The following is a 27,292-nucleotide window of genomic DNA, read 5'->3' as shown; positions in this document are numbered from 1 at the left end:
GAAGTAGCTTGAAGAGATGTAGAAGACGTGCAGTACAGTCAGCTTGTAGAAATTAACTTTGAGATGATCAGAAAATTGTATTTTTGCCTCAGACCTCGATCCCCTTTTTATAAGTACCTTTGAGGTTCGATCGACCGATCCCTCTGTTCGGTCGACCGAACCAGCTCCCTTCCTTCCTGGTTGGATTCTGACGCTAGCTCGATCTCTGGCATTAATTAATCATAAAGGGTTCGGTCGACCGTTCTCATTTTTCGATCGATCGAATAGGCTCCTTCCTTGTTCACCGAGATTCGCATTTATTGTGCATTTAATGTTGATTGGTTCAGTCGACCGATCATCCGGTTCGGTCGATCGATCAGTGTAGTTTCCTTCTACTCCTGATCGTTGCTGTCTGTGCTGAGTCATAACGGTTCGATCGACCGATCCTCGGTTCGGTCAATCGATCATGGCTTGATGGTCTGTTCTGGTCTGATCTGAACACTACTTTGATCTCTTCTTGTTCGGTCGATCGATTATCTGGTTCGATCGACCGATCCAGCCAAACCTGTAAAACAGTGTTAGATAATAAACCTACAAAGCAGATGTTAGCACAACAATATAATAATGCATGAGTAATGTAGGACAGTGGAACTGTCTTGATCTCAACTTGGAAACCTTCCCGGTTTCTTCAGTTGGATCAGCGACCTAAAGTTGTTCCCTACGAGAACCCGACCTCACTGTCGCTCCTCCAGTTGTTTACCTCAACCTACCTGCCAAACATAGATCCTCCAGATCTAGTTTGGACTTTTCACATAGCTTTTATCGGCTTGCCAGGACTTTTTCCTTAATCTTCGGTCCTCCAGACCTCTCGATCGCACCGCCAAGCATCGGGTCCCCTCGACCCACTTGGACTTGCACTTGGATTCCACGATCTGCTAAGATTTTTCCTGCCTAGCCTCCAACTAGGTGTTTCCCGATTGAGTAAATAGCCTGCACACTCAGTCAACTTGTCAGATCACAACAAGACTTAACTTGAACTTTTAACAACATCAAAACTTAGGGGGCGTTTGGTTTAGGGTAATAGGAGTGGGGAATGGGAATGGGGGAATCATTGATTCTCATTGTTAATGTTTGGATTATAGGAATAGGAATACAAATAAGGGAATGAATCCTTGAAATTGGGTAATGACTCATTCCCATGTACCTCCCCTTCAATGAGCCATTACGCTATTTTCATCAATCAAAATATTCCCTTATTCTAAAAATACCCTTGACTTAAAACTAAAATTTTCTCCATTAATATCAAATATCAAAATATATATATTTATTTATTTTTTCATATCACTTATCTCTCCTTATTCTCTCTCATTATATTTTCTCTCTCATCATAGTTTCTCTCTCATCATTTTATCACACACTTTCTCTCTCCTTAATCTCTCCTATCACACTCTCTTTCCTCTTTTTTTCTCATTACACTTTCTCTCTCATCATACTTTCTCTCTCCTCAATCTCTTCCATCGCACTCTCTTCCTTCTTTTGTTCCTCATCACACTTTCTCTCTCCTCAATCTCTCCCATCACACTCTCTTTTCTCTTTTTTCTCATCACACTTTCTCTCTCCTCAATCTCTCTTATCACACTTCCTCCTTTTTTCCTCAACACACTTTCTCTCTCATCACACTTTCTCTCTCCTCAATCTCTCCCATCATATTCACTGTTCTCTTTTTCTCTCACCATATTTTCTCTCTCCTCAATCTCTCCCATCACACTCTCTCTCCTTATTTTTTCTCACTATATTTTCTCTCTCTTCATCCTCTCCTATCATACTTTCTCTCACATCATATTTTCTCTCATCATGCTCTCTCCAATCACACTCTCTTTTTTCATTTTCTCTCATCACACTTTCTCTCTCTTCATTCTTTCTTATCATACTTTCTCTCTCATAATACTTTCTCTCTCATCATTCTCTTTCATCATATTTTTCTCTCACATTCATTTTTCTCTCACATCTAATTTTTTCTCTTATTTTCCTTTAAGGGTAAAAAAGGAAACTTTGATTTATTCCGATAGAAGATATACAACTAACCAAACATTGCTTTTAAGAGTGATATCCATGCTCATACCCATTCCCATTCCACAATACAATGATTCCCATTCCGATTCCTATTCCTAGGAAAGAACCAAACGCCCCCTTAGGTTTTATTCTGGTGCAACTTGCACCAACAGTAAGTTGCTAAATTTACTTTCACGGAGGGGTTTGGTGAATATGTCAGCTAAGTTTGACTTGGACTCAATGTAATTGAGTTCAACATGACCTTTAGTGACAAGATCCTTGATAAAATGACGTCTAATTTCAATGTGTTTGGTTCTTGAATGATGCATAGGATTTTTTGTTAAATTAATTGAGCTAACATTATCAACTAGTACTTTCATTTTTGTAAAGTTTAAATTAAAATCTTTTAGGGTGTGCATCATCCATAACAATTGTGCAACGTATTCTCCTATTGCTATATATTCTGCCTCAGTAGTAGATAAGGCAACACAATGTTGCTTTCTATTGAACCAGCTGACAAGTGATGTGGCAGTAACTGACATCCACCACTTGTACTTTTACGGTCTAGTTTACAGCCAGCATGGTCTGAGTCAGAGTAACCTATGAGTTCAAAACAAGGTGTTCTAAGATACCAAATTCCTACATTTAAGGTTCCTTTTAGATATCTGAAAATTATTTTTACGTTAGTTAAGTGGGATTCTTTAGCACATGTTTGGTATTTAGCATACATACTAACTACAAATAAAATGTCAGGTCGACTTGCAGTTAAGTATAAAAGGTTACCTATGACATTTCTATAGTATTTTAGGTCAACTGATTTTCCATTTGGGTCATTATCTAAGGTTGTGTTAGTTGTCATTAGAGTTTTTATTTCTTTGGTGTTCTCCATTCTAAATTTTTTAAGTAATTCCTTAATATATTTTTGTTGGTAGACATAATTTCATTCATTAGTTTATTTAATTTGTAAACCTAAAAAGTAAGTTAGTTTTGTTGGGACTGATTATGTAGCTAGAGGGGGGGGGGGGGGGGGGGGGGGGGGGGAATAGCTCGTCGCACTCCTTGTGCTCTTCGTTGCTTGTTTCTTCAATGATATGCAGCAGAAATACAAGAAACAAAACCTACAACGTTAGCACAAAGGATTTACTTGGTATCCACCTCAAGATGAGGTGACTAATCCAAGGATCCACACACACGAGCACTCTCCACTATGAAAACACTCCTTTACAGTAACTACCGAAGGCGGAGAAGCCTTTACAAACTCACACAGCAAACAAGAAGAGAAGAAGAAGCAAATACAAGTAAATCTTACAAGATTGTGTACAATAAACCCTAGCTAGCTTCTTCCTCTTGCTTGGGATGCCTCTTGACCTTGGAAACGCTACTCCAAGAAGCTTCAAGAACTGGCGGTGAGCTATGGAGATGAACCCTCGAAGATCGCTGTGTAGATCGGGAGTGAACAGTGCGAGAGATGCCGAAGGAATCGCACGCCAACGGCTTTATCCAGCGCCAACGGTCGCATCCCGATCGATTGGATTGCTCCCAATCGATCGGGGAGGCTTTGGATTGATTGGCCGATCGATCCAAAGTGCCTCTGTGCTCTCAGGAAATGCCTGGATCGATTCATTGATCGATCCAGGGCTTATTGCACAAAATTGCACCTCCCAATCGATCGGGCGATCGATTGGGAGCTCTGGATCGATCCGCTGATCGATCCAGCGCTGTTCTGTGCGATTGCGAGCCTCTCCCAATCGATCCACCGATCGATTGGGAGGAAGCTTATCGCGAGGACTCACCCAATCGATCAGCCGATCGATTGGGCATGAGCCAATCGATCGGCTGATCGATCCAACTCCTTGATTTTGCCCAAAATCAAGTCCAAAGCCCCCTAAATCAACATCCGGTCACCTATGACCTGTTGGTAAATCATGCCTAGCATCCGGTCACCCTTGACCTGCTAGAACTCGCTCACCAAGTGTCCGGTCAATCCCTTTGACCCACTTGGACTTTTCTTCGTGCCAAGTATCCAGTCAATCCCTTTGACCTACTTGGACTTTCACCACCAAGTGTCCGATCAACCTTGATCCACCTGGATTTCCTTGTGCCAAGTATCCGGTCAAAACTTTGACCTACTTGGACTTTTCTTAATTGTCTGGCTTCACTCACCAGGACTTTCAATCTGCTTGGCTTCACTCACCAGGACTTTCAATCTGTCTGGCTTCACTCACCAGGACTTCCAATCTGCCTGGCTTCACTCACCAGGACTTCCAATCTGCCTAACCTCCCAGTTAAGACTTTCACCTGACTTCACTCACCAGGATTTCCAATCTGTCTGGCTTCACTCACCAGGACTTTCTAGTCTACCTGGCTTCACTTACCAGGACTTCCAATCTGCCTAACCTCCCAGTTAGGACTTTCACCTGGCTTCACTCACCAGGATTTCCAATCTGCCTGGCTTCACTCACCAGGACTTTCCAGTCTGCCCAACCTCCCAGTTAAGACTTTCACTTGGCTTCACTCACCAGGATTTTCTAGTCGAGTATCCAGTCAACTTTGACCTATTTGACTCTCCTTCACAAGCTTACCACATGAAAAATTGCACCTGCAATCTCCATGTCTTATCTCCATGTATTGTCAAACATCGAAACCCATACATCAAGATTCGAGCTTGAACCAAATCAAGCTCAGTCAACCAGGTCAACCTTGACCTAGGGAATATTGCACCAACAAGTTTACCTATTAAGCTCATTTCAAATTCTTGTTCCAATAAGATTATAAATTCTTGTAAAAATTCTGAATTAGTTGAACCAAAGATTATATCATCTACATATACTTGAGCTATAAAGATATCTTGGTTGATTAATTCTACAAGTTGGATCAATTTGTCCTTGGTTGAATTCTTTGGAAATTAGGTAGAAAGTCAACCTTTCATACCAAACCCTAGGTGCTTGTTTAAGACCATACAAGGTTTTCTTGAGTTTAAAAATATGGTCAGGATGGTCTAGATTTTTAAACTCAAGTGGTTGACCCACATAAACTTTTTCTTTTATCAGTCCTTTTAAAAAGATGAATTTAACATCCATTTGATAAAGCTTAAATCTCTTATGGGCTGCATAGCTAAGTAGCATTCTGATAGACTCAAGTCTAGCTACTGGGGCATACGTTTTATCATAGTCAAGTCCTTCCACTTGACTAAACCCTTTGGCTACTAGTATAACCTTGTTTCTAATAATTTCTCCACTTTCACTTAGCTTATTTTTGAACACCTACTTTGTTTCTATGACCCTTTTATTGTTGGGTGGTGGCACTAAGTCCCATACTTCATTTCTTTCAAATTAGGCTAGCTCTTCCTGCATGACTATGATCCAATCTAGGTCAAGTAAGGATTCTTCTATCGTTTTGGGTTCAATTTTTTAGATCAAAATTATTTGACCTAAATTTCTAAATGATGATCTAGTTTGAACTCTTAGGTCTCGGTGACCAATTATTTGGTCAATTAGATGATTTGGGTTGACTCTTACAGTTCTAGTAGGTTCCTTTACTTGAGGTTGATCTTCTTCTTCGTATTCGTGACTTAGGTTTTCACTGGCTTCTCCTTTACTATTGTTACTTTGAGTTTGAACCTAGGTCTGTTCTAAGTTTTGGTTGGTCTCTTCAAATATTACATTAGAGGGTTCTTTAATTCTTAGCGTTACTTTGTTATATACTCTGTATCCTTTACCGTTTAATGAGTAACCTATAAAGATTTTATTTTCTATTTTGAGGTAAAATTTCCTAAGTATTCTCTTGTGTTTAGTATATAGGTTGGACATCCAAATACTTTAAAGTATTTTATATTAGGTTGTTTATTATAATAGAGTTCAAATGAAGTTTTATTATAAGTTTTATTTATTGTGGTTCTGTTTTGTACATAGCAAGCTGTGCTAGCAGCTTCTGTCCAAAAATATTTAGGTAGATTATACTTATTTAGCATCATCCTAGAGGTTTCAATTAGAGTTTTATTTTTTTTTCTACTATTCCATTTTGTTGGGGTATTCTAGGATAAGAAAATTCATGATAATATCCATTTTCAAGGCAGAATTGATTGAAGTTGTGATTTTTAAATTCACTTCCATTATCACTTCTGATTCTTTTAATTTTTCTATACTTTTCATTTTCAATTTGTTTGCAAAAATTACTAAATACTTCAAATGTTTCATCCTTACTTTAAGAATTTTACCCAGGTGAATCTAGAGTGATCATCTATTATTACTAAGAAGTAAAAACTCTCACTTATTGATTTGATTCCATGGGAGATAAATAGGTCTAAATGCAACAGTTCTAGTATAGAATTTGTTTGAAGTTGATTAGTTGACTTGTGAGTTAACTTTGTTTGTTTTCCTTGTTGACAGACATTACAAGTTGTTGAGTCTAAGTTGGGTAACTTTGGTAAGCCTCTAACTAATCCATTTAATTAATTTAGATTTCTAAAGTTTATGTGTGGCATTCTTCTATGTCATAACTAGGTTTCTTCTTTTTGTGTCAAGTGACACTTAAGTGAGGAACCAATCAGGTTAATTGCATAGATGTTGTCCTTTCTAAACCCTTTTAACATTATGGCAGGGTTATCTATGTGCTTAATTAAACATTTCGAGGATAAGAACCTAACCTTATATCCAGAATCCCACAATTGACTTATGCTAAGGAGATTGTATTTTAGATTTTCAACAAGTAATACTTTCTTAATAAAATCAGTATTGAGTTTAATATTACCTATTCCAATTACCTTGAGTTTGCCATTGTTTCCAAAGGCAACAGTTCCTAAGATTTTGTATGTTAATTAAGTGAATTTGGTGTGATCTTCAGTCATGTATTTGGAGTAACCACTGTCCAATATCCATTTGATTTTCTATAATAGGTAGGAGTTTAAAACCAAATTAGATTAAGTTTTGATTTAAACTTCTATTAGGATGAGTAAATTAAGTTTGAGTTTATCTTAGGTTTGATTTTAATAATTTTGAAAATAATTTTTAAGTAATTTTGAAGATAATTTTTAAGTAAATTTGAAAATAATTTTTAAAATAATAATTTTTTAAGTAATTTTTAAGTTATATGTTAATTAGTATATTTGAATAAATTTATGTTAAGTCCTTAGTGATCTCATCCGATCTACGTTTTCAATCAGGGAATCCTATAATTTTGTGAGATGAGTTAAGTTTAATTTCAAGGTTTGATTTAACTTTATGTTAGATTCAGGTTTAGCTTTGGGTTCAACAAACAAACATTTTTTTGATAAAATTTCGAGCTATAGTGAGTCACTTAGACATCATTAGAGTAATCATGCTTTCGAGGTTTTCAAATAGTCCTATCCACTAAACTTAGTACAAAACTTTGGTCTAACTAGTTAGAATCTGTAAGGGATAGTTTCAGTTAGTTCCACTAAGCCAAATGCACCAGGTCAAAGCCATATCTTCCTAGACATGCATAGACATAGTTTCCCTAATCTACTATCATCCAAAACTTCACTAGTACTTTTGTCAAGTTAGACTGTTGTCCTTATTTTAGCTAGTCCTAATTATCCTACCAGGTAAGTTATTATTTTGGAGGTGCCAACTAATTTGGAGTCTCCTCCTGAATTATTGAACATTTTGAGTTTAAGTTTTGGGTTTATGTCGATTACTTTTATAGTTATAGCTTACTTGATGGTAATTTGATCCATTTGCTATGAATTTGTTTCGTACGTTTGATTTTATTTTATCTTTTAGATTTAGGTTTGATTTTGTTTTATTTTTAAGTTTAGACTTTGATTTTAAGAATTCATTTTGGTTTGAATTTAAGAGTTTAGTTGGATTTATTTTTAGGTAATGAATTTCATTTTTTGGTACATAATATTGATTAATTCCTACTTGCATGGTTAGACGTAGCAACCCAAGCTTTAGCTTAATTCTTATTTTGCTTAACTAATGATATAAAGGATTTGTTGGTTGAGCTGGACTTGTATCCGAGTCCGGACTTATTGTACACAGTTCTTTGTGATCCAAGTATCATATCAAACTCATTATCGCGAGTTTAGAGAGGTGCTAAATCGATTGACTAATCAATTCAAGCGTCTACAATCGATTAAGTAATCGATTGAAGTGAGTGAAATTTCGTAAAGCACAACATTTTCTATGCTAAATCGATTAAGAAAGTCTCCAATCAATTGAGAGAAGTTTGCGACGAACAGTGGACTTTTGAATCGATTGGGTGATCAATTGAAGTCATATAATCGATTGAGAGAATAAGAAAAGAGCCGTTGTGAAGTATGGATGATTGGATTTGCTTGGATCTAATGTAGCAATCGATTTGGGGTAAGGTCAATCGATTGGGAACCCTAATTTACGCAATATAAAGGTTTTTCCAAAGATTCAAATTATCTCTTCATCGTCGGTGCTAAGTTTTGGAAGAGAAGTGTTGCTACACTTTCCAAATTTCAAGAGGCATCTATAAGCAACAAGAGATTAATAAAGCAATATTTTCATTTGTATTGTGTATTTACATCTTACTTTCATTGTATTTTTACATGTAGGCTTGTACGAGATTTCTCCACTACCGGATTGTTTCTGAGAATGAGTGTTCTTTATAGTGAAGTGTGTGCATTGTGTATATCCTTAGATTAGTCATCTTATGGATACCAAATAAATCTTAGTATTAACATCGTTCCAAGTTTTCTGTTGAAATAAATCATCAACAAAGTAATTGAAGCTAATAATTCTCTAGCTCTTGAAGTGTCCTAATAACTAGCACCTTATTAAAACTTTAGGAGGTGATGGAGATATGAAATCTTTGTTGAGTTGTCGATATGATGCAACAAAGATCCCTCTCTAGCTAGCTCAATCATCATAAAAGGATCGTGATTGTAGATAGATTGAAATATTTTGAAGGAGTTATTTTTACATAAATTGCTACGATCAATTTGCCTTCTTAATAAAGTCATAAACATCTTAACTTAAAAATATGACTAAATCTAGAATCACTATAAGCAAACATAATCACTTAATTTTAAATTATGTCACCAAGGTGTCCTATTTTAATAATCAACCAATTAATTACACAACAACTCATACAATCTACTATCGAGTTACTTTTTTAAGCAAGAAGACTTATGATGGATTAGTTAACATGTATAATACAAATGCCCATAGCCAAAGACAATTTTAATTATTTGCTATCAAATAATAAAAAATATCAATCATGGTCCTAACTTTAAATACTTTACACTATTCAACTTGATGACATTTTCTGCAGGTATTATAATGTTATATTACACCAGTAGTACAAATTCAAACCTGATACAAATAAAATACAATGGCATAAATAAATAAATGAACAAACAAATAAATAATAATTAGATGAGAAGGATGAGGACCATCTTCCATCATCAAGTATATATTATTTCAAATTATTAAGGTAAAAGGTTGTGTTCGTGAAGAAGTACTGAAGGATTGATTTGGTAGGTGGGGCCAGTGTGTCCCCCGAATGCTTTGACTGATGACATGGCTGTCATAATTTAAGATTTGAATAAATAAATCAAATCCTACTTTTATAATTTTAGATTTTGCCTCTATATAGTCAAATCTTTGACACTGTTTTGCCGACAATACACAGCATGATGAGTACTGGTTTTGAGGCCACTCAAGTTTAGTGGGACAAAATGCGCAGATCACTTTTCATATCTTTTAATGCTTGTGCTATGAAAATCAAGCCAGCTTGATCTCTTCAAAATAAATAAATTATATTAATAATAATTCTAAGTTATTTCAACCTCCACGAATGGTCTTTTTAAAATATAATTTATTAACGAGTCATTTATCAAATATTTTATTTTAAAAATATCTCATATTTAATTTTATTGTAATAATTACTGATCGCTAATAGTAGAGTATTTTTAAGCGGATAGAAATTGATCATTAACCATTTTATATAAATTTATCATATGATGATTAACACGGGATTTTAAGAATTAGGATTTAATCATACTATGTATAAGTATAACTACTCTGTAATTACTATAACATGTACAAGCATTTGATGGCTATTATAATTTTAAAAATCAACTATTTCAATATTAGGATTGAAAATTTTAAGATTCAGAGTTAATCCCAATGTGTAAAATTTATTCAGTAATTATTATAATGTGTAGAAGTTATTATATGTATAACCTTCTTGTTAGCGGTTATAATGTAAAAAATCAATTATTTTCATTAAAATTTTAAATTTTAAATTCTAAATTAGGAATACTATTATATCAAAATACTCTCTTACTTAAAATTGTTTAAATTTTATTAAAATTATTTAAATTGATTAAAATTATTTGAAAATGATTATAACAACTATTAAATAAGTGTTATAATTGATTGTAGTTACTAAATAGTTACTATAATTATATTAAGTGTTATTTGTTGTAATAACTATCTAAGTAATTTCTATCCAATTTAGGAGCTAGTTGTATAGATATTTTTGAGATAAAATATGTAACGGGAGTCCTTTTGAATTTTCTTAATGAAAAATAACGCTTTTTTATATTTACTTAATTTGGGACTTTTGATTTTTACTCATTAATCAAACCATATATTTTAAAACACATAGAGTAGGACATGTCATAATTCCAATAGCACAAAATCACAGTGAAAGCCTATCACTGCCACCAGTCTCCTTCAATATTTCTATAAAGTGGGCATATCCATCATGATAACTTAGTCGATGGATTAAAAATCTTATCTTTTCATCAGATTTTATGCCATCACTAGGATTTTTTTTCCTTTTCCCTATTCACATAAAATAAAGAAAGAAAGATAATGAAATAATAATAATATCTGTCCTAGCTATAAAGCATTAGTGAGAGCCCCAAATCAATTGAAATTAATAAAAAAAAGTGAGTCTGATACAATTCAAAAAGTCTGATGTATCGCATCATGAAATAAAGGAATCACTTTTGCTGCAGCATCTGCTTGCAGAGTGGCTCATGAGCTGAAACTTCCATTGCTGCCCCAGTCTTCATATTCATTCTTTTATGCCAATATTTTAATGCAGTGTATCGTTTTTGCCAAAAAAAAATTTAAAAAAAAAGAAAAATATTTATTTTTTTGACGTCACGTCAGTTTCAATATACTGTAGATTATTATTATTATAATTATAATTATAACCCAAAGAGAGCCATGTGATCGCTCTCTGGGTGCGATGGACCACGGTCCGTGCCTTTCGCTATTCACCACCGAGTCACCACAACCGTGACGTCATTAGACAAATCTGTCCCTTTTTTGACGCGGAATTACTGACAACTCCTGTCATATTCTCATCCCATATGGGGACATAACCGTCCTTACGGAGCGCGATTGGCTGCCGCTGAATAGAAGCCGACAGAGAATGGTACAGAACCATTGGTCAGGATGGGGTCCAAACAGGTGGGGGCCATGTATCTGGCCAATAGGCGAATCGGCGGTGAGGCAAATCCGGAGCAGGAGAGCCCACGGAGTTGCGGGTGGTTTAGTCATTTCAGGCCGCTTCGAGGAAACAAATAACTGCCACTGTGTCGAGGCATCCGGAGAACAAACCGGTCTTATTAAAAAAAAAAAGGTTCTTCAGAATATCCTGTCGGTGCGCATTCACCGTTCAGGAAACTGACGCTGTTTACTTGGGTTGCAAGGACGGGGCGCACGCGGTTTTGAGTTTGCACTTGCACAGTTGCTGGTTGGTGATTTGTCCACCGCAGGCGAATTGCAGACCGGCAGAGTCCACTACCACACTAGAAAAGGAAACCGTATCTTAAATGACCATATTACCCAAAACAGCAAGCACTGTATTTCAAAGGAGGCAAGTTAGATGAGGGGCATTTTAGTAATTTCACGGCTCTTCGATCTTGTTAAGTGAGGTGCCCGTCCTTCGAAATCTTTCGGACAGCGATTTTTTTGGTTTTTTCTCCATATTTTTTTCCGTCTTTTATTTTGTCCTCTTTCACGTGGCCGAAGACGTTAAACCCTAATGGCTGAAACAGAAATAAACCTGAGCAATCCCTGATCCCTCAATGTAGATCTGACGTCGAGAGATTGATTACCTCTCCCTCCGCGTCATCCATGGCTGAAGGTGGGTGAACGCTCTTCCCGGTGCTGTATACCATGCCCCACTTGCTCACGCTGGATTCCGCAGTAATTGGTAATTCGAGTTCACTCGCCCCCTATACAAGGTGTGGTTGAAAACGGGAAGCAAAACAACTTGGTATTGCCATGGAGCTGTTGCTGGATGTGAACGAGCTTGACAGTCCCGCTTTCGAGCTGAATCGTAGCTGGGTATAATGTTTTCTGATACCTATTCGACTCCAGATTTCCACGGACTAGGGGAACAAAATAATTTGGATCTTGAATTAGAATTGGCGAGAAAGAAGAACCTTTTCTGATCAATGTAAAGGCGAAGCAGAAGAGTTATTATTATTCCGGTTCCTCGATTCTTCCCCCAATCTGCTGACTAGAGATCAAGGAGGAGGAGGGGGAGGAGGCGGAGAGGGAAGAAGGGGGTTGAAGGCGGCCAGCAATTGGTAAAGAAATCGGTGGGCCAAGTGGATGAGATTTAGGGAATAAAATAGTGAGATAATCCAGAAAGGAAATAATTAGTTTAATCGCCGCATATCTCGTGAAAATCCAGAAATTCGATTCAGTTGTTGCTTCGAGAGGAGAGTTGTCTTCAATATCTTCTCGCCTTCATTGCATTGCACTCCACCAAAGAGTTCACTTTCTTTTTTGCTTCGCTGTTATCCTCGCCAGCTCTCTTGTTTGTTTAATATCTAAGAACAGGTGTGCTGCCTCTGGCTTTGTCCGTAATCCCCAGCCAAAGCCCCAGAGATTTGAACAGAAAGGTGCGGCTTTTTTTTAATAGCTGTGTTCCCCCTCTCTTTCACTCATCTCCCCTGTCCGGGATCTGTGAGCTTTTCTTTTACCCAAGTGCCTGGTGGTGACCAATTTGTTGAGGGAGGAGTTTGAGAATGGAGGCACCAAACTCACTCTTTCATCCTTAAAAGGGAAAGAGCGAAGAATAACAAGTGAGTCTCTTTTACCTCTTTGTGCATACTGGAGCCAAAAAGAGAAAGGGAGAGGCGAGATTGGGTGTTGGACTCTCCTGAGATGGGCTTGGAGGTAGTAGCGGTAGCTGAAAATATGTGGTGGTGGAACAGAAATGTGATCATGGCGATGTGGGTGATGCTTTCGATAGGGTTTTGCATAGGTTTCCATTGTCACATGAGAACAGAAAGTATGAGAAAGGCAGAGGAAATGTTAACGAGCATGTGCGAAGAGAGGGCAAGGATGCTGCAAGAGCAGTTTGCTGTGAGTGTCAATCATGTGCACGCTCTAGCGATTCTTGTATCTACCTTTCATTACCAGAAAGACCCACCAGCCCTTGATCAGGTTTGACGAATTTCTTTCTCATGATTCATTTTGTTTTCTGTTCAACATTCATATCGTTTGGTATGAGTTTAGATTCCCATTTATGCAATAGTTAGGTTTCATTCTTCCGTTTAGCAAACATATTTTTTTACATGTGTAATCAATGGGTCTGTCATACCTTATTGCAAATTGTGAATGATCACAAATTGTCTTTCGTTTTCTTCTTTTGTACTGTTCTTTAATTTTGTTCAAACTCGTTGGTTTTCATGTTGTCATATGTTCTTTTAGCTTGAAATGCTCAATCTTTTCCAATGTCTGTTGCCCAATTACCTTCTAAATTCAGCAATCTGGTCCATGCTTCCTTTATTTCCTATTATAGGAATTGCTTTATTTTCATTTTACTTGATAGTTTTAGATACATGAGTTTATGTGGATTAAAAACTTGCTTTCAGGAGACATTTGCTGAGTATACAGCAAGGACATCTTTCGAACGGCCATTATTGAATGGAGTGGCCTATGCACAACGAGTTATACATCCTGACAGACAACTGTTTGAGAATCAGCAGGGTTGGACAATCAAGACCATGAAACGGGAGCCATCTCCTATCCAAGATGAGTATGCTCCTGTGATATACTCGCAGGAAACTGTTTCCTACATTGAAGCCCTTGACATGATGTCCGGAGAGGTTTTTTCTCTCTCTCTCTCTCTTTATATTTATTTCCTTATGATTTTCAGTTCCAAAGCTGATTTTATTTCTTTCTACTGTTAGGAGGATCGTGAAAATATCTTACGTGCTAGAGCCACTGGCAAAGCTGTTCTTACAAGACCCTTCAGGCTATTGGAGTCTAATCATCTTGGAGTAGTTTTGACATTTCCTGTATATCTATCAGGTCTTCCTTTTGATGCAACAGCTGAAGAACGCGCGAAGGCAACTGCAGGGTGAGATGCAATTTTTATTCATAACGGTTATTGTTATCCATTAGTTTATGGTATTTAAATTAGTGGGTTATTTCAGAAATTAATGGCATCCAGATTGCAAACTCGTTGAATGAGTATAGGTTGAACTGACATAGGCATACTTGAGTTGTTTTCAAAATGTCAATCAACAGCCTTGTTAAATGAACCTTGTTGTAGATACCTTAATACGAGCAATTACTTTTCTAGTTCTTTGTTGTAATTCATATACATGATGCTAGCACATAGCTGTTAATATCTATTAATTATGAGAAATGGTAGCTTCTCTGCTAGTTGACTTGTTAAATAATTGTACATTGTCTTGGTTTAAGTAGTTTGGTTACCTTTACAAACAGGTATCTTGGAGGAGCATTTGATGTTGAATCTCTAGTGGAAAATCTGTTGCGCCAACTTGCTGGGAACCAGGAAATTGTTGTGAATGTGTATGATGTCACAAATTCATGTGAACCCTTACTAATGTATGGAATCCATCCTCCTGATGGTCACATGTCCCCTTCCCATGTCAGTATGCTCGATTTTGGAGATCCATTTAGGAAACATGAAATGAACTGCAGGTGATGTTTGCTTGGAGTGCAGTTCCAACCTGAGATTATTCTGAGTCTTGCTTTCATGGGCTTAATGTTGTGTTACCTTTCAGGTACCGCAAGAAGCCTCCAGTTTCGTTGTCATCCATCACTACGCCAACTGGCATTTTCGTGATCTTTATGCTGGCAGGATATATAGGTTATGCTGCTTGGAGCCACTATGACAATGTTAAGGAGGATTTTCGGAAAATGGAAGAGCTTAAAAGGCAAGCAGAGGCTGCAGATGTTGCTAAATCCCAGGTGATTTTTTTTTTTTTATTTATACTAATGTTTATGTCCAAATAGTCTATCTGAATTAGTTTTGTTTTCTCAGTTTCTTGCCACCGTCTCCCATGAAATCAGAACGCCTATGAATGGAGTCCTTGGTAAGCTAGAAACTTTGTTTCTGTAGCATAGAGCAACGATTTAATTATTTGGAAATTGAATGTTGCCTATTTTTTTCTTTTGTCAGGAATGCTTGATATGCTTTTAGATACAGACCTAAATTCAACTCAGAAGGATTATGCACAAACTGCTCAAGTATGTGGTAGAGCACTGATCTCACTAATAAATGAAGTACTTGATTGTGCAAAGATTGAAGCTGGAAAGTTGGAGATTGAGTCAGTACCATTTGACCTACGATCCATACTAGATGATGTCATATCTTTATTTTCTGCAACATCAAGAGAAAAAGGAATTGAGGTCAGTTTAACATCTTTTACTCATTTAAAATTCTAGATACATGTTTTGATTCATAAATCCTTCAATAAGGGCATCATTTAATGAATGACTTTGAGCACCAGTTGAAAACAAACAACTGCAACCAGATGTGTATTGGAATTTGATAATTAGCATTTTAACTTCCTCCTTTTTTCTGTTTTCTTTCTTGTCAAAAGCAGCTTGCTGTCTATGTTTCAGACAGGGTTCCTAGTATTCTTATGGGAGATCCTGGGAGGTTTCGGCAAATAATCACAAATCTTGTTGGAAACTCTGTGAAAGTAAGTGTATTGTATTATCATGCAATGTGTACCCTCTAGCCAAGATGAAAATAATTCTATGATTCTGTGCCCAGTCATCATATAAAATAGTATCACTGTTCAATTTTTAGATTGTGAAATTCCTGAATAAGAAACAGACTAGTTTACAATCAAATTGAACCATTTGATCATATATATATTTTTTGTAATTTAGTTCACCGAGCGTGGTCACATTTTTGTCCAAGTTCATCTGGCTGATCATGTGAAAATGGTGATGGATGCAAAAGCTGAACACGGCTTGAATGGACATGCCAGTAAAGTGAACTGTACATCAGCCAATGGTGCATTCAATACATTAAGTGGTCTAGAAGTTGCTGATTATAGTAATACATGGGAAAGTTTCAGACTGCTACTCTCTGATGGCGAATCCTTACCTTACACATTAGGAAATGGTTCAGTTTCTGAAACTCTGGCAGATAAAGTAGCTTTAATGGTTAGTGTTGAGGATACAGGGATCGGGATCCCTGTGAATGCCCAAGAACGAGTTTTCACACCATTTATGCAGGCTGACAGCTCAACTTCTAGGAATTATGGAGGAACTGGTATTGGATTGAGCATCAGCAAGTGTCTAATTGAATTGATGGGAGGCAAGATAAGCTTCTGTAGCAGACCTGATATTGGAAGCACTTTTATTTTCACTGCAGTCTTCCAGAGATGTAGAAAAGGTGCTGGTGTTGATAGGAAGAGATCAGTGTCTGAAGTTTTGCCAACCTGTTTTAGAGGGATGAGAGCAACTTTAGTTGACAGACATCCAGTAAGATCTGCTGTAACCAAATATCATCTGCGAAGGTTGGGCATAATTGCTGCTGACGTTAGTACAATAAACGAGGCACTTTCTGTACTATCTGGACAAAATGGCTATTCAAATTCTAGGTAAATTTTCAATTGTGTGATTGTTGAATAAGTCTTATTCTTGCAATACATCAAGTTTCATTTATTGGTAATCTTCAAGTTTTCGATCTCCATGGCATCTTATGGGAACCATTCCTTGTATTGCTACATTTGTTACATTTCTAGTTATTGTTTTGATAATTTGTTGAAGTTTCTATTCGCTTTAACAATTCAAGAGCATGCATTGAGACATAATATTACTCTTGGAGCACAAACATTTAGTTATTATAACTACTTCCCATGTAGGTAACATCTATCAGTTCCTGTTTTAAATAGAGAATAGATTTGTTTCTGAAAATTTAAACACTTTTTTTCTGATTTGGTATTTGACATGTTACAATTTGAATCAGGTCAATATGAATGTTTCTTGTGCAACTTATGATATTTTGATATTGCTGCAGTCATCCTGGAAAGCAGCCATCCATCTTGTTGATTGAGAAAGATTCCTGGGATTCCAAAATTGATTTTCGCATTCAGAATGACCTTTTGAAATGGAAAGAAGCTGGTCGTACAAATGATGTGCCCAAGATTGTCTTGTTATTGACTGCTGAAACTGACAAAACAAGAATTGGATCGCATGTAGATGCTGTAGTAATGAAGCCGTTGCGAACAAGCACTATAGCGACATGCTTGCAACAAACATTGGGGATGGGTAAAGTCCAAAATAAAGATACCCATAGCGGTTCAAATTTCCTTCACCATTTGTTGGATGGGAAAAATATACTTGTGGTTGATGATAACAAGGTAAATCTGAGAGTTGCTGCAGCAGCGCTGAAAAAGTATGGAGCAAAGGTAGAGTGTGTTGAAAATGGCAAAAGTGCACTTTCTCTGCTCCAGCCCCCACACAAGTTTGATGCTTGCTTTATGGATATCCAGATGCCAGAGATGGACGGGTATATTGCCATAATCATATCAAATTAAGTTTGTGTGTGTGTGTGTCTATATATATATATATCCACAAAACTAGATGGTAGAAATTCAAAACAACACAGTGCATATAGGTTAACGTTTAATGAGCTCATCACTAGTTCACTTCTGAAACTCACGGATGGCTTATTACTTGTAAAGAAAACTGAACTTGGGAGAAGGCGTGTTCTCCTTCATTAGATTTTTTGTTATCATATACAAATCTTACAACTAAAGAACAAAATGAGAATATAAAGCTGTTCTATATAATCCAACATTCTTTCCATGGATGCTGTTAACAGGATCTAACTGTGCTAATATTGTCAGGTTTCAGGCGACTCAGGAGATACGTAAATTGGAGGACATGGCAAGTGAAGAAGCTTATATGGAAGAAGGATCAACAAAGGCTAAATTGCGCGTGCCAATCCTGGCAATGACTGCGGATGTTATCCAAGCAACATATGAGCAGTGTGTCAGATGCGGCATGGATGGGTACGTTTCCAAGCCTTTTGAGGAAGCCCAGCTTTATCAAGCAGTCGCCAAATTCTTGGTTTCACAGCCCATTTCAGGTTCTTGACAGCATTCGCATTCTGGCATTTGCACATTTGAAGGGTACGTTAGTGTACGTCAGTAGATGAATTCTTGCCTGAGGTCCCTTGCATGTTGGAAACTGGCGCAATGGGGGAAAAAAGCCAGAAGTTCCTTTTTCTATGGAACTGAAAAAAAAAGAGGCTGATTTTGATGATTCGTCTTTGTATTTTCATGGAGCCATTTTAAGTTTAGACTATGCTGTTGTAAATCTGAAACTTACAGCATCAGAGGCTTAAAAAAACATTAAGCATTAGGGGATAACGAGTATCATCCTTCCTGTAATCTGGACTGGATGGTGTCTTGGGCAAGGTAAGATCTCAGGACCATGCCATGTAAGTGCTGTAAATTATGTTTATGGTAAATTTCTTTCTTTCTTTACAACTCCTGGGAATACAAATGACTTCAACGTTAAATTTGTAGCATATTTAATAAAAAGCCCCTGTTCCAAGCCACGTCCATCCATAGGGTTAACAGGCGGGATCTTCTGGTCTAGAGGTGCAAATGAGCTGAGCAACTCGGTCAAAGTTTGACTCGAGCTCAAAGTTGATCGAGCTTGAGTTGGTTCGTTTAATATTCGAACTGAGTTTGAGCCCATTTAAGATTGTCAGGCTAATTCAGTATTTTAATATTTAAAATAATTTATATTTTAAAATTAAATAATAAGTTAAGGATGGGTTAGTAGTTAGTATATTTCGTTAGGTAATTAGAGTTCAAATTTTCTTATGTAGCTTGTTTTTTTTTTTGTTTCGTTTAAATTCACTGTCGAGCCCGAGCTCGAGCTCAGATTTAAAAATGAGCTCGAGCCTCTTTAGTTTTCTCGAGCTCGAGCCAACTCAAGATTGAGTTCGGCTCGATTTATTTACATCTTTATTCTAGTCTCGTCTGTCCTGATCTACCCCTAGTCTAGGAGTAGTGATCGAAGAGATTCAATAGTGCTTGAGATTCAATAGTCTCCACTTGCAAAATAGGTGAGGATCAAGTGGAGACCATTGAATCCTTCTAATCACCGCAATGACTAGAGCATGAGGATCCCTACTCTAGTGTTAATGCCCTCTAAATTTTGCACTGGCTACGCCTCTTCATTGATCAAATTCTTGTGAGCATAGATAATTTGGATTTAGATCGAAAATTTTCATATTCCTATATCATAACTACTAACATCTGACCTAAAAGTGATGTACGGAAATTATTGACAAGCACGGGAAATAATCTTCTAAAATTATTATTGATTTAGCAGAATATTAGTAAAATAGGTCTTCAAAAATTAAATGTCAGAAAAAATTATTGATAAAAAATAGCTTTAAAATTACATAAATAAATAGTCTAAATATCAGCTAAATAAACAATTTAAATAGTCTTGTCAATTAAGGATGGAAATATCCTTAAAAAGATAAATTCTTTGGAGCCTTAAAAAGATTTTAAATAATATTTTTAATAGAAGACTGAGTCGTTACAGATTCTATTCAGTAACCAATTATAAATAAATGAGTTTCGATTAATATGTTAAAGATTTTATACTTCAATGCAAATTAAAAATTATGATACGGGGATCAAAATGACCTCAAAATTCTGGGCTCTCTTATTTTGCATCAAAAATGACCTTCCACTCAATGTTTGAAGGATGAATTACAGGTCACATGGACATCTACAGCATTTCCATGTACTTTGTAAAGGCATGTCTCATAGCGTTCAATTGGAGTTAAAGATTACAATACTTGCAGGGAAAATGGGAAATATTTTCCCTAAAGAGCATTTGAGGATTGCATATGAAATTCTATTACAATTCATATATGTAATTCCTTCCCAACACTCAAATCACGTTTACAAATAAGATAATACGATGGATTGGCCTAGTGTCCATTGCATTACAGGCTGCATAATCATTTCCCTTTTTGTGTTAAAATATTTAGTAAGGGAATTACTTTTACTTTCTTTTCCATTCATACGTTATTTATAGCTTTTTATTGTCTAATTAACTGCTAGTTTCCAGCAGCACTCAACGGCACATGGAAAATTAATTAGATATCGCGCAATAATTGCATTGATGTCCATGGTAGATATGCTGCCGGATTCGACAATATTGGATAAGACGTCTGACTTTGGCAGTTCAAACAATTATTTTTCTTTGTTTTTAGTTGATGAATTATTGCTGCATCGTTGCCCGTGAGAATCCCTGCCAATGATTAAATTGGAACCTAAATTGTTTAATAAACTGAAATGATGACTTTGAACAAATTGTGAGTTGGATAGTCGGTTAGGGTTTATTTATACTAAATCGATGAATTTTTTTTATGAATTAGATTGATTGTCTCTATGATTAATTCGATCATAAAGGTCAAATATCTGAATTATTTGAATGATTACCAAGTGAAATTATATTATTTTTTATATGATATTTATATATGGTATTATAATTATACGTGGTATTTGGGTATGACATTATAATTATAAGATGCTGAATTATTATTTAAAATTTGAATTTATATCTATCTGGTGTTGATAATTATATGTGATTTTAACATCACATCTAATTATAGTGCGTGGTGCGCGTTGTGAATTCTCTTTATTGTAGCCCGTATCATGCGCAGTCAAGGCTCTTAATTGTAACGTGCAATGCGTGCTAAGAATACTCTTAATAATCATGCTTATCGTAGATTGCGAATGTTTTTAATCACAACGTGCAACCCGTGTTGTCAATATCTTACATTTGTACAACGCGATAGAATAATTATGCACCATAAAAAGACAAATTTATTAGAGTATAAGAGTCTGATATCTAAATAATAATAATAAATAAATAAATGAAATCCAATTAAGCTCAAGCAAGGTCTAATAATAGGACTTGAATTGAAACTAATTCTCCAAAATCAAAAGGGAGAGATGAAGTGAAAGCCAATTTGCTAGAATTGAGCGAAGTGAAAGCCAAATTGGAGCCTAAATAGTTTGATAAATCTCTCTTACTGCTCTTAGTCTTCCTTATTGGCCGCATCACCTAGTTGTGATCCACACTGATAAAGTCTTCGATCTTTGATAGCTAAGCTGGTCCCCGACGAGCCTACATTTTGTAAATCAATACCCGTCAGCAGGGGATCAGCGTTGCCGACTTTACTCCTCTAGTCAAGTCAGCACTAGGCTGAAAAGAAGGATTGCCTTCTCTAAGAGAAGAGCTTGAACTCAGAAAAAGGATGCCTCTCACGGGGGCTTTGGCAAGCTCTAGAAGAAGGTGTCTTCCCACTGAGGAAGGGCTTGAGCTAGAGCAGATGGTGAAAGAAGCACAATAATTAACTAAGTCAATCTACTACATTTTACTCACAGTAGTTATTTATTTTTACAAAATAGCCAAGAGAGTCCGTTTGATCAACCTTCGGCTCCTTATATAAAGATACAACTCCTCGTGGATCAACCCATGCTCCAACTACCAGTCTCCCATGTGGACGGAAGGCAACCATCGGTAAGGGCTAACGTAAGGTCATAATCACCTCTGGGAGCATCAATCAAAGCAACGTCTGACATAGATAAGGGTCCAGGAATGAGAGATTGACCTTACCTGAGGTTGACCGCATACCATCCCATGCTTGCTATCTGACACGCTCAGTTTGCAGACATTATCGAGTGATAATTCATTGCTGACATCGCCTCACCTTATGCCACCATGTATGCCGACCTCATCTGGTTTTGTTGTAACTTTGCCTTGTTCTTGGTTCCTGATGCAAGAGGAATTATCAAAGATGGTTAAGTAAGATACTAGGAAGGATTGGAGTCCAGAGGGGATATATGTGGATAGAAATATTCTTGCGACTTGGATAATTGCACTAAGAAGGATGTTCTTGGAACCTGAATGGCTGAGGGGCTTAGGATTAGGGAAGATATTTTCTCAGGGATGTTCTCGTGGCTGGATAACTGCACTATCTGTTAGACTGTTAGTTAAAGAAGTATTAGCGAGAATGATAAAAGTAAAAATCAACGAAGGGGTCTGAGTCCAGTAGAGATATTCTTATGGGGGGGATGTTCTCACAACCTAAATGATGTGCCGAGAAAGTTTCCTAACTGGATGCTCCTATGTTGTCAGTTAGTTATGAAAAGAAAGAGCTTGGAGGGGTTTACTTGAGAAGGTACCGTTGTGAGTTTTTACCATCATAGTTGACCATGATGTTCGTCCCGGTAGGTTGGCAAGAGATGGATGAACAGCTTTGTAAGTTAAAATTATCTTTCTCTTGCTATAGAACTTAGCAAGGACATACACTCAATTAATTAGAAACAAAATACATAAAAATAGAGTAAGAGACTAGAGATTATTTGGTTTACAGCTAGATAGTTATTGCTAGTCCAAGAATTATGTAAAAACACTACTAAAGACTCATTATTCGAGCAAAGCATCCGAGACAGAGTAGCCTTTTACAGAAATGAAAGCACAAACAACTTAAAACAAAATTACAAAAATGAAGTACGAGTGTGTTGTGTCTGACTTCGAGGATCAGAGTTCTATTTATAACCCACTGGTTGAAGTTAATCGTTGGCTGACGTGGTAGCTCCCAGACACTTGAACTCGGTTCGAGCGCCTGGATGTGGTGGCCTCAATTCACTCCGCAACGACTCTTGGTCAACGACTTATCGGTTCTCGGGCGCTTGGACCCGATCTGGCCTCTTGGAGTTAGTTGACGTGGACTCCTATGTCGATCCTCGCTGCAATGACTCGTCGACGTGGCCTGGAGTATGCCAGGTGCCTAGAGCTAATCTAGGTGCTTGGTGTTGGGACACTTTGGAGCTGGGGGGGGGGGGGGGGAATGGCTCACTTTGCGTTGATGATGATCTTTTACAGCAGAATACTCGGAGCAAATTTCTCCAATGCTAACAAGATGGATTTACTTGGTATCCACCTCAAGAAGAGATAATTAATCTAAGGATCCGGTCCTCACTCACACATCCACTATCAAAAACACTTCTTCTCGAAAATAATCCGGAGGCGAAGAAGCCTCTTACAAACTCACACACAGAAATACAAGAAGAAGAACAAGAAGAAGCTAATATAATATGCAATTGTACAAGATTTACAACAAATGAAACCCTAGCTTCTTACTTCTTCCTTGTAGACACCTCTTGATCAACTTGGAAGTATAGCAACACTTCTCTCTAAGTCTCCAAGAATCTAGTGTGAAGTCGTATGCTCAGTAAAGAGTGTGGAAGAAAAGAGCTGCTGAAACAGTGCTCGAAACCCTTTTCTAGGGTTACCGTTGGCGCCTTAATCGATTAAGAATCCTCTTAATCGATTACTATGTCAGCAACCTGCATAAACAACTATATTTTCAGCCTTAATTGACTACCCTAGTCGATTAGGCTTTGTTGAATCGATTAGTTAGATCAATTCAGCACCATTCTGTTCGAAATAGAAAAATAGCTTAAGCTTAAGTTTCGAATAGAACCATTCTGTTCGAACAAAAGGCACCGTAAGCAATTACCCTAATCGCTTATGATGTCCTAATCGATTACACCAATCAATTAGAAGACTGTTCTCATGATTTCAAGCTTAAGTGATTATCATAATTGATTAAGCTTCAGTAATCGACTAACCTAGTCGAATACCAAACCCTAACTTCCAAACCTAAGTCTAGGGTTCCCTTACCCAACATCCGGTCAACCTTGACATGTTGGAACTGTAAAATACGGCAACAAAATAATAATTTAAAAATAGAGTTATTTGACAAATAATCTTATTAGATTTTTCAGGAATTTTTAGAAATTTTCTGAGATTTAATCGGAACTCGTATGACATATTTTGAGAGGATAAAATTATAGGTTTTGGAAAAGGTCCGTTTGGAATACCCAAACATGGCAGTTGATTGAGGAATAAACTTAGGTTTTAATTTAGCTAAACCTAAGTTTATATTATAAAAACCTAAATTGCCGTGCCTAGCATCCTCACCTGCGCACCTCTCCTCTTCCCCTGCCGATTCCTCTCTTGCGTCACCGCCGACCGCCTCGGCCCGACACCGATCGCCAGCCACCGGATGGCCGACACCGACCCTTGAGCTCCGATCCGACCATTGTCTTTCCTCTCCTAGCCGAAGACACTCGGAGATTGCCGGAAATCAAGCAAGGAGCCCTGAATCTCTTCACCGCCGAAACCCCCCTAGCCGTGCCCTAGCTCCCTTGACCGCGCCAAGCTTCTTCTCCCTGAGCCTCACCCAGGCTAGCACCGGCCGATTCCCTTCTTGTGATCCCCTCTTTTCCTCTTCGCCAAGACGCGCCGCCGCCACCTACTCCCGAGCCTTAGCCTCTCCTCGCGCCAACACCAGAGACACTGTGACGAGCCACAGCCGCCGACCTCCTCTCTTCGCGCTGTGCCCTAATTGATCCGGCAAGTACACTTCCTTATGAACTTGGGAGATCTGTGAGGTAGGGGATTAGAAACTAGGATGCTGGATGGTCTTCTATGAGCTCCGATTGACTCGTTCTATGAAGTTCTTGACTGATTTAGGTTTTCTTTGTTTTTATGTGATGTTCTTGGTTGTTACTATGCGTTTTTGATTGTTCGATTTCTCTGTGATTTCGGCAACGGGTTTGGATTGTCAGCCGGAGGGTTCTTTGCCGTGGTTTTGTGGTTTCCGATCTATTAGGAATGAGCTTGTGTATGAATTCTTCTATGAGTATCGATGTTTGAGTTTTGGTGCGACAACTGCTTGTTTAAATGCTTGACAGAACTGCCTAACAGCGGATTGAGTTACGATTTGGGTTCCTTAGGATATGCTAGTTCCGGATTGAGAATTTCTGTGACATTAGGATTTAATTTGTGTCTTCCGTGAAGATTGGTTCGATACCTTGTGAAGTCTTACTTGAAAATGCATATTATGTTGGCTGAAATCGTATGCGGTTTCCTGGAAATTTCGGACTGGAATTGTTATGAGTTTGTTCTTATGCTGGATTAGGTGTTTCAGTGCTAATTGGTTTCACTTCGCAAGCTCTCTCCATGTTGCTAAATGATTGATTTCTAAATTATTGATGTCGCACATCTCTTTGTATTCACACTCGAGTTTTTATATTAGCATTGGGGTGATGATATGGTTTACCCTGCACTTCATTTACCGAAACTCTGGTTGAATTTTCTGTACTGGATTGTTGGGATTTGAATGAAGCTGCTCTTATTCTTCGGTGGAGTTTTGATTGAATTTGTTTCCTTTTGATACAAGAAGGTTTCGGTCAATTTGTAGTGGAATTAATTCTTGATGCTCTGTATCATTAAATAGTTAAAGTTTTTGGAGGTTTAAGTTTGTATCTGTTTGGTTCTCTTTGTTGTTGTATAGCCTTGGTTTGTGAGTTTATTTGACGACCATGGAATTCATTGAGATTGTCTTGCCATGTGGATGAGTTTGATTCGATGGGAGCTTAATTTGGAAGGTGGTTTTGGTTGTGGGTTTTCCTGAGCTCGGGATGGATCTGAAGTTTTAATTCTTCATGTCATGTCTTTTTGATTTTCGAAGGGATAGGATTTAGTGTGGTTAGGTGGATGTGTCTACAATGTTTTCTTAAGAAACTTAAGTTGGGTTTGAGTTTAGTTTGTTGTTCTTGTGAGATTAGCTTAATTGTATAGTACATGATTGCAGGACATTGTTTCGAAACGAGCACTTTGACGTGACGGAGCGTGATTTGTTTCAGACTACCTAATAAAGGCGGGTACTTCTTGCTTTGTTTTCTTTTAGTACTTTGACCTTAGTGCATGAATTATTTTGGATAAGGACTGTTTACCTTGACTCCACTCTTATTTTCCTGCGCTTGATACTTCCACGCAATCTTTGAGAAATTCGTTTCCATATCTATACAGTCTCTTGTTGTTGTCCATGATCAGTAGCAGATAATAGATACCATGTTTGTATGTTTTGACTGTTGCTTATTTATGTACGATGTTGAGTATGCTGGCTTCATGTAGCATACCTGTTTCTGCTTATATATATATATATATGATGATTGTTGCATTGTTCGCATCATGTCATTGCATGCATGTCGCATCCTGGGCCACTCGTGAGAGTGGTAGCTGGAGTTGATGCCGCTTGTCTTGTCGTGCCGCACTCGGCCACTCGTGTGAGTGGTAGCTGGAGTACGAGCAGCAGGGACCCCCTTCGCTGTGTAGCTAGTTAGCTACTCAGCACCTGTCCATTCGGTCACTCGCGGGAGTGGCGGCCTTTGGATGGTACAGTTGTCATTGATCCGGCCTCTCGACCATACATGGGTCATGGTGCAGAGAGGTGGGCGGGGTGACCATCCGTGCATACGCTGTTATTATGCCTGCTTTGGCTGCTGCTGTTTACGTATGTTATTATTGCTTACTTATGCTGATGTGGTATATTTATGCTGTCGTTGCTTCTTGTTGTTGTTCACTTATGCTGATATGCTGTCTTATGTTGAGATATGCTCTCGTTGTAGGCGAATAGACCTTGGTGTATTTATTGGAAATGTTTATATGTCTGACACATTACCTCTATAGTTACGAGCAGTATTGTAGCAGATTAGTACCATTCTTGACCTTCTATATCTAGCCTAGGATATGGTTCCAGGTATGAACATTGATTATGGTTTCATTTTGTATATGCTACTTCTCTTATGAGACTGTATACTGTTGATACTCTCTACTTACATGTTATGTTCATGCACTATCTCTTCTCTTTACCCGCTGAGTTCCAATACTCACCACCCCACAAAATGGTTTTCTTTCGCCAGGTAATAGATAGATGAGTCATGGATGCTTGGAGAGATGTCGGCTGCCAGTCCTGGGTCCTGCGCTATATCAGTTTTATTTCCGCTTTACTTGTATTTTTAGTATACAGTGATTTTGGTATTGTATGAGTTGGTCTGTGTTTTACGTTCGTATCGCTTTATGTCTTCCGCTGCTGTGTGTTTACGTTCAGCCGTGTAGGC

The 27,292-nt window shown here is 37.6% G+C and overlaps 1 protein-coding gene and 1 long non-coding RNA gene across 2 annotated transcripts; one reads left to right on the top strand and one right to left on the bottom strand.

Moving 5' to 3' along the window:
* The first annotated feature begins 11,950 nt into the window (after window positions 1-11,950).
* LOC122038562 (probable histidine kinase 4) lies at window positions 11,951-18,766 on the top strand. The gene is made up of 11 exons (XM_042598361.1): window positions 11,951-13,442; window positions 13,874-14,107; window positions 14,192-14,361; window positions 14,733-14,951; window positions 15,035-15,221; window positions 15,295-15,346; window positions 15,433-15,662; window positions 15,860-15,958; window positions 16,152-16,870; window positions 17,290-17,781; window positions 18,122-18,766. The coding sequence occupies exons 1-11, from the start codon at window positions 13,161-13,163 to the stop codon at window positions 18,369-18,371; spliced, it is 2,934 nt and encodes a 977-aa protein (XP_042454295.1). The 5' UTR covers window positions 11,951-13,160; the 3' UTR covers window positions 18,372-18,766.
* Window positions 18,767-21,666: 2,900 nt separating this feature from the next.
* On the bottom strand, window positions 21,667-22,450 carry LOC122012909. Its single transcript, XR_006120354.1, has 2 exons — window positions 22,220-22,450; window positions 21,667-22,089 (listed from the first exon to the last, which is right to left on the bottom strand). It is a non-coding gene; the product is annotated as an uncharacterized LOC122012909 (long non-coding RNA).
* Window positions 22,451-27,292: the final 4,842 nt, after the last annotated feature.

The sequence above is a fragment of the Zingiber officinale genome, chromosome 1A (genome assembly GCF_018446385.1).
Source record: "Zingiber officinale cultivar Zhangliang chromosome 1A, Zo_v1.1, whole genome shotgun sequence".
Taxonomy (NCBI): Eukaryota; Viridiplantae; Streptophyta; class Magnoliopsida; order Zingiberales; family Zingiberaceae; genus Zingiber; species Zingiber officinale.
The sequence above is the reverse complement of the archived record's forward strand: the minus strand, read 5'-3'. Positions and strand labels throughout refer to the sequence as shown.